General features: G+C 33.2%; 1 protein-coding gene across 1 annotated transcript; it reads right to left on the reverse strand.

Moving 5' to 3' along the window:
- Positions 1-4,823: 4,823 nt before the first annotated feature.
- Positions 4,824-12,762, reverse strand: HEN4 (RNA-binding KH domain-containing protein). The gene is made up of 7 exons (XM_039032077.2): positions 11,656-12,762; positions 8,947-9,390; positions 8,563-8,838; positions 7,158-7,457; positions 6,971-7,053; positions 6,577-6,688; positions 4,824-5,081 (listed from the first exon to the last, which is right to left on the reverse strand). The coding sequence occupies exons 1-7, from the start codon at positions 12,295-12,297 to the stop codon at positions 4,944-4,946; spliced, it is 1,995 nt and encodes a 664-aa protein (XP_038888005.1). The 5' UTR covers positions 12,298-12,762; the 3' UTR covers positions 4,824-4,943.
- Positions 12,763-13,280: the final 518 nt, after the last annotated feature.

Below are 13,280 nucleotides of genomic sequence, written 5' to 3' on the forward strand. Positions count from 1 at the left end.
GGATGAATGAAGATTTCACCCAGATAACCATAGATAACATGACCTGAATCCTGAGTGAGTTGTGAACTCCTGCCTATGAGGGTGGTCCTTTGATTTGTATGGGTGAAAGTGGCCAGATCACCGACTCAACAAGCCTACCATTTTGGGGATTCGTTTTATTGGAGAGTTAAGAATACAGCTACACAAGATGAAATTCACTCCTTCCCTGAAGTAGGGGTACGTAGATAAATTGTTCCCTTAAGGGCTGATTCCAAGTCTTGAACAATGTAACGCCACACCCTCTCCTGGCTTGAGAGGGGTTTAGTCATAGTGGGACTATGATCTATTATTCATTAGCGGAATCAGTGGTACTTAAGGAGTTAGATATAACTACAGAGACAAAATGGTAATTTGGCCCAAATGTACTTACGAGCAATTTGTGAAGGGTCATCGTACTATTGATTGGTTATATTCAATGAACATAGAATATATCTGTAGTGCAAAGAGTGCGGTTGTCGGTCTCTAGTGAAGTGCCCGACAGTTAATTGATGGTGGATAATGTAATTAAAGAGTTTAATTAATTATTCATGTACTGTTGGAGCTTCAAGCTACAAGTCCATAAGGTCCCCTTGGTAGCTCAAAAAGATTTAGTTGAGAATCAGTTTTTGGGTTAATTTGAATTGTTCAAATTAATAAGAGAGATTTACTTATATATTATATAATTAAATTGATTCAATTATATATGATATAATTGTTATAATATATTTGATACATTATAGTTTAATTGGAGGAAATAAATATTTGAATGAGATTCAAATGTATTTTCTATGAATTAGTTGTTAAACTTTATGAATATGATTTACATTAAATGTCATAAAATAGAGAAACGAAATTATAGTTTATATTATATATGATACAATATTAAAATTATAGATTATATGTTATATTTGATATAACATATAACTTAATATAAAGATAATATGATAAGTTAGTTATCATATTTATTTATATTATTTTTTTATTATTTTGAATAATAACTTCCTCTTTTCTCTCCAACCATCTTAGTGGGTGGTTATTGGTTTTGTGGCAAAAAGGAATAAAAGAAAAATTAGTTTTCTTCTTTTTCTTGACACACATACGGCTAAAATTGGTTTTTGGCTAAACAATTGAGTGAACAGAAAAGTTTTGTGTGCTTCAATCTTCTTCTTCCTCCAAACAAAAACAATCCCTCCTAACCAAAATAGTCAGAGTCCACCACTCCTGGATTCTCACCCTGAGAATACCAAAGGCTCATTTGGTTGTGTCTTTGTTTGATTCGAGAATATCTTGAAGAAGGTCTTCAAAAATTGTTGAGTTCGTGACCGTTCGAGGGAGTTATGCGAAGAGAAAAGGTCTTCAAAGGTAATGTATCTTGAACCCTTTTCTTGTATCAAGCATGTTGTAATTTATTTAGAATGCATATCTTGCATGTTTACTGTAAATTTAGTTTTCAATAATTAATGGAATTTGGACGATCTGCTTCCACTCAAGGATCTCTTTTAAATCAAGTTCCTTCAATGGCTTCATCAGTGAAGCGGTTGTCAACGGCGACGTGATGTGCTGCCAGTATCGTCTAGGTAGCGGCACTCGAAGCGTGAAGGAGGAGAAGAAACCGCGGGGGCATCGCTATCACAGGGGAAGAAGAGAGAAATTTTCCTTCTTTTTTTCTCTCTTTTTGCCTTGTACGCTTAAAGAGGCAACCCTAATAAATAAATTTTCTTTTAAAACCCTATTTCCCCTTCTTTTTTTTCCCCAAACCAATATATATACATAAAAATTCTTTTCCCCCAAAAACAATACATAAATAAAATTCCTCACTTCAACACCCAACAATTAAATTTTCAAAGAATTTAAATTTCCACCATTAATCCAATTAAAACCAAATAAAATCCACTCATCCAAAATCCAAAATTGAATTCAATTCTCAATAATTGAATTAATTCCATATCTCTGACAAGTTTAATTTAAATCGATCTATCCCTTCAAAATAAACAAATTCTAAAGCTCTAAAATTTAAAATACAAACTCAAATTATTCAAGATAAATAAATGAAAATTTGGCTGGTTACCATTTTAAAATAAAGACTAAATTAAAAAACTCAAAACGGTAAGAATATAACATTTTAAAATCTAGACACTAAATAAAAACTAGCTCCAAAATCTAGAGATCAACTTTTTTTCCATTTTTTTTTTATCAAAGCATTTTCTTGCTTTTGATCAATGTCTATCTATGATATGGAAATCAAAACATAGGGCTGTTGTATGCTATAGTTTTCCACGTGAAAGTGACATTTAGTCGTTTTTTTTTTTTTTTTGTTAACTTCAAATTTTAATTCCGTTAAAATTTATGCAACAATTTTAGTCGACGTGCATCAAAATTTGTAACATAAATAAAATTAATTACTATTACTTTTTTTTTAATAAACTAATTAGTACTACATAATAGCTTATTCTTTTAACTGGTAAATACAATCACTACAATCACAATCAAAATCTACGCTACATCTCCATAATTTAAGGTACATTTAAAATATATTTTCAAGTGTTTAATTTAAAAAATAAGTCATTTTAAAAAAAAAAATTAGAATCTTTGATCACCACTCAAAATACCTTTTGAATAATAGTTTCAATATTTTTTTCTAAAAAATGTTTAAATAAAAATGAATTTAAAATTTTTTTTTTTTTTTTCAAATCAATTCAAATGGACCTTTAGAATTTAGGGATTTCTACCTAAAATGTCTTAAGAATAGTTACATATATATATATATATTTATTTATTTATTTATTTATGTATTTATGTACTTCTCTCTCCTCCATGCATACTTCTCTCGTCGTGCATATTCTCTCTTCTCCATGCATACTCTCTCTTATGCATATTCTCTCTCCCCATACATATGTTCTCTCTCCCAATAATATATTTTATATATTCTTTCCCCGATAATTTACACTCATTTTTTCCTCTTCCCTCTCTTTTTTTTCCTTACCCTTCTTCTCTTTTCTCCTTCCAACGATGTGAGTTGTAGACGGTAGACGACGGTGTGGGGCGAATTGATGGCTCGATACGAGGTGACAAGAACGATTTGGGACAAATCAATGACGCAGACAACGAGGGACGAATCGACGATGACGGGTTGAGCAGATTTGGTCGACGGCATGGTAGGACAAGCAAATTCGATCGACAACGATGGGGAGAGAGATCCACGGCGGCCATAGCTAGAGAAGAAGAGATGAAGATGGAGGGTTATGTATTATAAACCCCCATATGAAGATTAACTTTATTTTTTCATATTTTTTATATATAACGTGATGTACTTCTTTTAGCTTTTGTAAGAAATTTGATATATACTGTGTTATATGTATTTGTTTATTTGATATAAACAAGTGTTTTTTTTTTATTTAGACTTATTATATTATGATATATATACTGTGGTGTAAATGAAATTTATGAAGATTTATATACTGTAGTATATTTCATATATTGGTTTATACTATGATTTATGTCAAACATTGAATGAATCTCTAATTTATAAATTGTAGTATATTTTATATATTGGTTAGAATATTTTCAAATGCCTAACAAAATGTTCTAAGGTATATTTAAAATAACCAGTAAAAAAACCGCAATAAATTGATATGTACAAATAACAAAGGAATATATTACATTTACAAGTGAACAAACAATGGAATATTTCACATAATAACAAAAATCAACATGAAAAACAAAATGGAAAATAAAATCATATCAAATATTATTCTCTCTCTCCAAATGAAAATGGAAAAAAATATCAAATGCATTTTATCTTTACAATTGAAAGAGGGAAAAATCATAATAAATACATTTTTTCTTTTCATAATAAATACATTATATGGTGATTTATATCAAAGCATTGAATTTATATACTGTGATATATTTCATATATTGATTAGAATATTTTCAAATTTCTAACGAAAGGTTCTGAGGTATATTTTAAATAACCAGGAAACTGTATAAAAAAACATGAAATCAATGAAAATAGGAAAAAAATCATTAAATATATTTTCTCTCTCCAATTAAATTAAATAAAAAAATTTCAACAAATAAATGCATTTTTTCTCTCCATAATAAATATAGTTTCTCTCTCCACCAAGAAAGTTCTTAAAATAGGAAAATATATATAAAAATTGAAAATAATAATAATAATAAATGGTAAACTTGTCAAAAATAATATTAAAAACCTTTCTTGAAAAAATTCAAATTTAAAAATATTTTTAAAATATAAAGCCTAAAGATCGTTCTTTTATGTAAAAATCCCTAAAATTTATTAACACTTTGATCTCTAGTCAATTTATCAATCTACTATGTAAAAAACATCCCATTAATGTAATCTAAATTGCTACATATTATAAATTGCACAGTACAAAATTTTAGCTTAGAAAAATACAAAATTTAAATTGTTGTTACATTTAACATTAATAAAATAATTTGTTATATTGTTCCAAAAGAAAAAAAAAATGAGACTAAATTGTTACCATCGTTGCAAACTACATTCAAAGATTCTGTTAATTCCATTAAATTCATAGACCATGTGTTTTTTTAACCTACATTATATATACCTTTGGAAAGTTAATCTCAAAGAACCCATATTAATATCGAGTGATCAACAATCATATAAATGCCTTAATTTGTTCTCATTCTTTTTTTGTAGCTTTTGCCTCTGCTTTTTCTTTTTTTTTTCTTTTTTTTTTTTTAGATGAACTCAGGTGGGTAATGTATTTATAATGCGGCATCTAGACTGCAGAAAATATATAAATTAGAGCCAAATAGCATTTCCTAAAAACTAATAAGATTGGAATAAACTTTTCGCAGAGTTGAATTTAAGTGTACAATATTTTCGGGAAGGGCTTCAAAAAGGCTTATCTATCAAATTTAGAGCCAAACTAAACTTGTCATGAGGATCCAGTGAGAATGAACGCGTGGAGGAGGCTTTGCGCTGCCTGTGTTTCATCGGGTGTTCCTGATATGACAATAAGCCGATCGCTAGTTATGGGATCGGGTTCGTGCACTATAACCTTTGCACCAGAGATCTGCATAAAAGACCAGAAGAAAACCGTAGAGATTTAACCATGCCAGTTCTACAGAATCAGTCGAAGTGAATGTATTCAAATTGAGCCTTCAAAAAGGAGAATTCTTTTAATCATATATGAATGAACATTCTGCAGTTGCTTAAAACATACAAAATAGAGATTTCAAAATGGTACATGGGAAGCCAGACCAAACGGATCTTTGGTCTGCTTGAATGTGTGCAAGCACTCACATTTTTGTTGGATAGTTGAGTGTACTAAATCTATGAACTACAAAGAATTTAGTCTATGTAGTTGATATTCCACAGGTCCTGTTAACTAAATTACGTCATAACATGTCAAATGGACTATAGGCATGTTTGGAAGTGACCCTTAAATCGTTAAAATCACTTTTGTTATTTTTGAAATCACACCAAACATGCTTTTAATCATTAAAAATTAATTTTGATGATATGAAAATTACAATTAAAATGTATAATTATGAAGGATTAAAGACATATTTCAAACATTTAAAAATGTATAACTATGAATGATTAAAGACGCATTTCAAAGTGATTTTGAACTTGAACAATTTTAAGATATCTGAACATGCACTCATTCAAATGAAGTGAAGAATTGCACAAAATAAAATATAGCCCAGAAAGAAGTTTGATTTTCTACAACAAGATTGTGCCAAATCAGTCCATGTTTATCAAATCAAACAATAAAGACTAAATAGGAGGCATTTGGGGCAAGGATTATCCAAGACTATAATAACCATCTCTTGTTATAGTAAATACTATTTCAAAACTCTCAATTAGCTACGGTCAACAATATTTCAAAACCCTATTTACTACAGTATTTACTATTTCCTTCTCAAACTAAAATAATTTACACCTCAAACACATATTAATATAACTCAAACTAAAATAATTTACACCCCAAACACAAATTGTTATAACTTAACTATAATAATCTATGACTATAATAACCAACTCCTTGCCCCAAATTCTCCCGTAGAGAAACACGGAATGTTAACCCCAACATGGCCGAACTAGTCTTTAACAAAAAGGAGAGCCTTTTGGTTGGATAGAACAATTGGAGAGTTCTTACGTAGTACTCCAACCACCGATCATATTTCCAAAAGCTATGAAGCAAGCATTTGAAAGGGAAATTTTCTAGTACTGCAATAGTACATGATCCTCCTATTCAAGTTGACACATCACTGAATGTTGTACTATTTTATTCCACGAACTCCATCCACATCATTGTTAAATGCCTTTTTATGGCAAACAATGAATGGAGAGAAATTTTCCTCATTTCAAACCACTGGGTTAATGAACTATATTACTAGCTAAGGACGGTCGTTAATTCCAAATGGATCCTGTTGCCAATCTCTAAATGTTGTTCATCAGGGATTTTACACCCGATTCTATCTTAGGTAACTAAGAACCATAACCCAATATTAGTGAAGTTCGTCATTATATTATGAAACCCACACTTGAAGCATTGACTTTACCTGTCTTAGACGGGTTAAATTTGTGCCATTCTCTCCATACACTAAACTGATAACATCGTCAGGAACTACAATTTCGACCGTCGTGTTCGTCACTATAGCAGTTTTGCTCCCACTGCCAACATGAAAGAAAAAGTTAGAAGCCTTGATAAATAGAGATTATGGCAAGCAACACCAAATGCTCCTATGCCAATTACACCCCAAGTTTCAGAATAAACCCAGTCAGCATTAAAATATTTCATGGTTCTCGCCTTTCGGCTTTCTCATGTTCATGGAAAATTGAGGATGCCAAGATAACATGCATAAACAAAACCAGCCAACTTGACAAATTTTCAATCCAACGACCATGTTTTTAAATTTCAAAGATATTCCAGCAGTCAAGATGCGTGTTACCAACCTGCCAAGTTGTACTCCGCTCCTATGGGATGGCAAACCCCTCCCAGCATCTGACATGACCCTAGAACTTACTCCAGATAACGACTGCAATCATGTACAAAGAAAACCAAAGGATCGGAATTGGCATAGGCAAACCGTTTTTCCCCCCGTTTGGAAGGGGGCAAGGGTGCAGTGTAAAGAGAATCTACCTGCGAGGCCCACAACCCAGGTGATGATGGACTGTCTAAACTGTGAGAAAGACCCAAGTCATCTGTACTTTGAGCTGTAGAATGTTGCATAAAACTACCGTGAGAAGTGCCAACCGGAGTGGTCCGAACTAGAGATGCAGGGTCCCTTACTCTTCCATATGGGCTGGTCTCAGGATATATAGAGGTACCAGCACCATTCCTTGTTCCAGAATTACTCAGGACACTAGAAAAAAGGTTATCCCGCAGTCGACCAGTTACATTGTATAAAGCATCTTGAACATTTGAAAACTCACCTGAAATCTGTCAGAAGTGAAATATGAAATAACAAGAAACCAATCATGCTTCATTGCAAAATTTAGCATAGCCTCCTTTGATCCATTACTAATGCATGAAAATGGGTAGTTGGGGGTCCCAACAAAGAATGGGGGAAAGCCAATGTTAGTCACAAGCTTATCTTAAAACTATTTAATCCAGAAGCACACTGTACATAGCAGAAGTGGGTCCACATCCCTAAGCCTTCCAACAGCAAAAATATTGAAATGAAAAATATATCTTAGTAATCAAAGCACAGAGTTACAAAATTCTCGTGCATTAGAATAATAAACAATGCACACATCTCTAACACATACGATAGGTCAACCCCACTGCCAACTGTATTTGTGCACCACGCCATGGATGCAGTAAATGGAAAGGACACAATTGAGTTCATACACAGAGCTCAAAAATGGTCAAGTTAGTGTGTGCACAAGTTAAATTAATTCCAGATAATAAAACTAATTGTGCTCCTTTAGAAGAGACTGATCAAGAGAGAAAAGAACATCTAATCGGTTTTGAATGAATTGGCAAAAAAGTTCAGATTTCATTTTATTCGTTAACACTATGAAACATGTATCTAGTTTGAAAGTAAACTACAACAATCTCAAACTAAATTCCCACCGGTTCGACAACAAACAAATCATGTTCTTCTCCACCATGTGAAATTTGATGAATAATGATTACCAAGAGTAATATTCAAACACTACCATATACCAAAATCCCAAAAATATTGATACTGTTATGATTAGCCTTTTCAGTACCACAAGCCAGAGTAACTACAATTTTTACCGGAACATAACAAAGAAGGTTGTTCAGGCATTATGCATGCTAATATACTTGCAATCCACTCAGTCAAACATACTCCAGAATCACTCAACAACAATTAAAAAATTCTCAGTCCAAGCAAAGTAAGGATAAATTAAAAAAATAATAATAACAAAAACAAAAACAGATTTCAATGAAACACTACTAAGAGGATCTGAACATGGGCTGCCTGCGAGTGGAAGCTGGTGTGAAGTCCAAAGAAAGTAAGGATAGAAAGGGAATGACTATTTGGTAGCAGCAAAAACAAAATGTATTTTATTCTCACCTGTACTACTTCCTCATTCTCTGCAGCACACTTTGGGACCTGATCACTCGATATTATTCTTATGTTTGTCCCTGTAACTTTCCTGATCTCAGAGATTATAACACCTCCTTTTCCCAACACACAACCAACCTGATTTGATGGAACAACAAGCCGTGCCACAACAGTGGATCCCTTACTTGAGCTCATGTCTTGGCCCTTCTCAATTGCAACATCTACAGACCTAGAGAAAACAAGAACAACAGCTTTTTGTGCTGGCGAGTATCGGGAATCAATGTTCTTCCCAAGATGAAACAAAAAAAAAAACAAAAGAGGTTAGTGTTGGTACATAGTAGTATGGATAAACAAAATCAGATGGATAAATGACTACACACAAGGATGTCACACCTCAGAAGCAGTAATACTAATCAGTCTCTCATCACAACCAGCTACTGATGGTCCAACACTTACAGTAGCACCGGATTCATTCTGAAGAGCTCTAACAATGGAACCACCCTTGCCAATCACACCCCCAATCATATCGTTGGCACAAAGAATCTTAAAAACAACTTCCTGCTGTGCAACATTCGTGTCTACTGGGGACAGCATATCAGCATCTATAGACAATGAATGGATTCCTGAAGCAAAAATGTTTGAACTACTTGGCAAAATGGGCAGAATTGAATTCCTTTGCAAAATATGATCCATGTGCAGATCGGGTAAGGTCTCATGGATGACTGCTTCAGCAGGTCTGCTTGCAACTGTTCTCATCTTGTCACTTGGAGGGCAGTCTTGAAGACGGCGTGATACAGCAAGAAGTGCTTTCTTGATAGCCAAAACATCTCCTTCTATCTGCCAGAAACCATAGTATATTCTTAACAGCAGATACATGGCTGGCTAATACCAAGCAAAGAGTTTGGCAGAAATAAACATCTCCTTACATATTCTACATAATTTCCTTGTAAAAATTTATACATTCAACACTAGTAAACAGAATAAGAAAGTGGTACGATGAATTGACACTTAATTTTAGTGACTTGTGAGGAGTATCTCACGCATATCATGATTGAAATAACACAATAAACTCATTTTCTATGACAAAATTTTACAAATGAAAAGCCTATAAACAAAAGTAAATATCTACCAAATCTTCATAAGTATTTCTTTTTATACCCATAAGTCTCCAAGCCAACTTTAACATACCTCGACTAATCCTTGTGTCAAGAAACCCCATAGGATTTTAAATCTGTGGTACGGGACCACAATAATTAGAACTCATTTACTCTACGCTCATGTATTTTTTTCAACAGTCTCCATGACCACTAGGTCAACCTATAATCATAGTAGGGGACAATTTTTTTTTCCCAAAAAAAAAACATATTGGATGAAAACGAAACAATATCAGAACCAAAAGGAAATTTTTCTTCAAAGAAGATCATGGGTCAAGCTGCATGTCAATCCAACTTCTTTAGTTCAGTTCTCCCCATGAACCTGGTCCTACGTTTACACACACACACACACAAAAAAAAAAAAACAGAATATTCCACTGCATATGTAAACTAGTCTACCATCATAAAAATTATATCAACCCATAAAAAAGACTGGATAAAATTTTTAAAAAAAATTTATTGGTCTAAAAGGAATTTTTTTTCAATAGGAAAATCAGGATCCATCCTATTCTATCTACTTTAGTTCTAATTCTTCTCAGTTCTCACTAATCAGGTTCCAAGACTTTACAAACTTTTCGGAGCCAATGATTGACAAGTTTATAATAATATAGACAAATGGAGTAATTAAACTCATTCAAAGGGAGGGCATCCGATGCTTGTTCAACCAGCTTTCAAGCACCAAAGGAAGGGTATGTTTGGGGTTGATTTGAGGAGGGCTAAAAATGATTTAAAAAGAATGTTAATTGTATTTTGTGTTTGGTAAAACAAATTTTGATTAAAACCATTAAAATCACTTTTACAACTCATTTTTAAAATCAGTTCCTTGTAGCTTTTAGATTTTTGTAAAATTGGATTCTACTTTTTAATAAATTTTCAATTTTCAATTTTATCCTTCAAAATCAAGATTTATATTATATATCTAGTATCTTCCTCACATAACCATCATTTTCCATAGAACACAACAATTATTTTTAAATCATACAATATTAATTTTTTTTAATAGAAAATTGAAGTTTTTTGCCATAATAATTAACCATTAATCTAGAGGGAGCATAATATTCTAAATCATTATTTAAATATTTTAAATCATTACAAAAATTATAAATTGTGATAGTAGGTTTATTTAGATATTATAAGTTACTAAAAGAAATTAATTTGAAGAGTAGGTTTATTTAGTTAAAATTATATCTAAAACACAATAATATAGTATTTATATACCAAACATTATAACCAACTGTTTCAGATTTAAAGCTAAAATTTACCAAATACTAATTTGCTTTGATTTTTCTAAAAGCACAGTTACCAGCAATTATTATAAAAGTTACAGCAATCCCAAACTAAGTTGAAGTCACTAATGAACTCAACAAATTTGCCAGGAACTTTTCTGGAATGGTAGTAGTTGCCGGCCTTGCAACCACCTAGTGAATTGGGATAAGACTCCCCTTCTCATTCAATATGGGATTGGGGCTTTCCATCAGAAAAACATTCCCCTCCTCAAGTGGCCGTAGAGATTTACTTAAGATTAAGAGGCTATATGGAGGAAGGTGATTTCAAACCTTTATGGTGAGAATCCTCAAGGGTGGAGGAGAGGGTAGATCCAAAGGTAGACAACGGTTTGACATAGACAGAACCAAGGAGGAGGGCACCATAGAGGATTGGTGGAAAGAAGATTAAAGTCGAGTTTTTTGGTTTCTTGAGGCAGGGGGGAATTCTCTTTGAAGTCCGCCCCATCATGAAACTCATGGAACCAGCCCCAAAGTTGAAGTATTCACTAGGAGAAGCTTGAATTCCATGTACGCATTGAACTAATTTTATTTTTGACATGACACCATGCCACAAAATCAAACCCATAAATTCATCTAACTACAGCGACCTCCAACCTAAGAAATAAACTCAAGACTCAACAATATGAAAACCAAACCAAAAGGATAGAAACATTTTTCCTTACCTCAATCATCTCGTCAGAAGGTCCTGCACAAGCAGGCAACTTATCTGTTAAAACCCTGATCCTACACCCAGTCTCCTTCCTTATCTTCTCAACGACCTTCCCTCCCTTGCCTATAACTGACCCAATCTGAGCAACGTCCGCCAGCAATCTACAAGAAACAACTCCAACTTCAGCAGCAACTCCAACGCCCTCACTCTCAGCTGCTACTTCCAAAATCCTCTCGAACACCTTCAGGAGCCCCTCTTGGGCCTTAGAAGCCTCAACTTCCTCCCCACTGGCCCCAGAATTGCTAGGGTTTTGATCCAGCAACACCCTGGAAGTAAGTGCCGGCGGCCCAATAACAGTTACAACCCGGTCCGGCGATTCGCTCGGAGCTTCCTCAACGCGAATCTTGGCTCCAGTGGATTGCTGAAGTTGCTTTATAACAAACCCCGACTTCCCAATAACCCCACCGATTCTTGAAGCGTGGCAGAGCATTCGAAAGGCGATATGGCCGGGAGGAATAATGAGAGGTGGAGGTTGCTTGGACCTTTTGGACTTCGATGAACCATTTGCCACACCGACGTGAGTATCACCCATTCCAGTGGCGGTCATGTATGCAACTGTTCGCTTCACTGGAAGAGAGGGAAAGTTACTTCCCATCTCTTTTATCTCTTTTCGTGATTTGAAACCAACGGAATCTTACGCTAGAAACGAACTGCAATTATTGCAAATAAATGTGAATGAATGGAAGAATCTTAACTGAAAAATGAATCGCCTTTTGGGGGTTTCTGCGACTGTTACAGAAAGAATTGAGCAGAGAGAAGAAGGGAAATAGGGTTTTTGGGTGGATTGGAACTTGGAAGAGGAGAATGGACGAGAGAGAAGACTTGAAGGCGCAGGGTACCACGGCTGTGCGCATTACACTGGATTGGCCTCTCTCTATTTTTATTTTTTATTTTTTCTTTCCCCCCCTAAAAATGTATGGAATTTGTGTCCCTTTTCCCCCTCCATGGACAAATAACTAATAAGGAGTGAATACAGCTTTGACCTAATAACGGAAAGAAAGATACTACATATCTACGTGTGTAATATTTCATAAATAAATTTAAACTATTATAAACATTATGATAATAGGTACCCATTAGATGTTCTAGTGACTATGTATCATGTCCTTATTTTCGAGAGTGACATTAGATGAGTTTTGGAATACTTATACACATTGGAATTAGACGAAATCTAAAAAGATTGGAGAAAGGGGAGAAATTCATCTCTTTTGTTATTTATTTATTTCATATATTTATATATTATGTTTAATTTATTTTAATATTTATATATTATGTTTAATTTATTTTAATATTTATTTATTTATTTTATTATTATATTATATTTTAATATTATATTTTAGTGGTATATGTGTTCCCGTTGTACTTCTCAAGTTCACAATAAGGACAAGCTCATATTGTTTGCCTCGCTAAAGGTAAGTCCTAAAAACATGTTGGTTTTTCTCTCTTCATTATAATTAATAAATTAAATGTTGTTTTGCATATTTGAATTTCTAATATAAATATAATATTTTGTAAATAGTGTTATTATGAAAAATATTATAAAATTAGAATTTTTAGTCTTTGATAATAATGATAATA

This window comes from Benincasa hispida, chromosome 5, assembly GCF_027475165.1.
Source record: "Benincasa hispida cultivar pf3 chromosome 5, pf3_genome.v1.1, whole genome shotgun sequence".
Lineage (NCBI taxonomy): Eukaryota > Viridiplantae > Streptophyta > Magnoliopsida > Cucurbitales > Cucurbitaceae > Benincasa > Benincasa hispida.

What these genes read in the sequence shown, in the direction of transcription:
- HEN4 (XM_039032077.2), bottom strand. Translation starts at nt 12,297, where the DNA reads ATGGGAAGTAACTTTCCCTCTCTTCCAGTGAAGCGAACAGTTGCATAC. An exon ending in CTTCTGACGAGATGATTGAG is followed by an intron (nt 9,391 to 11,655) that starts GTAAGGAAAAAT and finishes GGTTTCTGGCAG; the next exon opens with ATAGAAGGAGATGTTTTGGC. An exon ending in ATTTAACCCGTCTAAGACAG is followed by an intron (nt 5,082 to 6,576) that starts GTAAAGTCAATG and finishes TCTTTTATGCAG; the next exon opens with ATCTCTGGTGCAAAGGTTAT.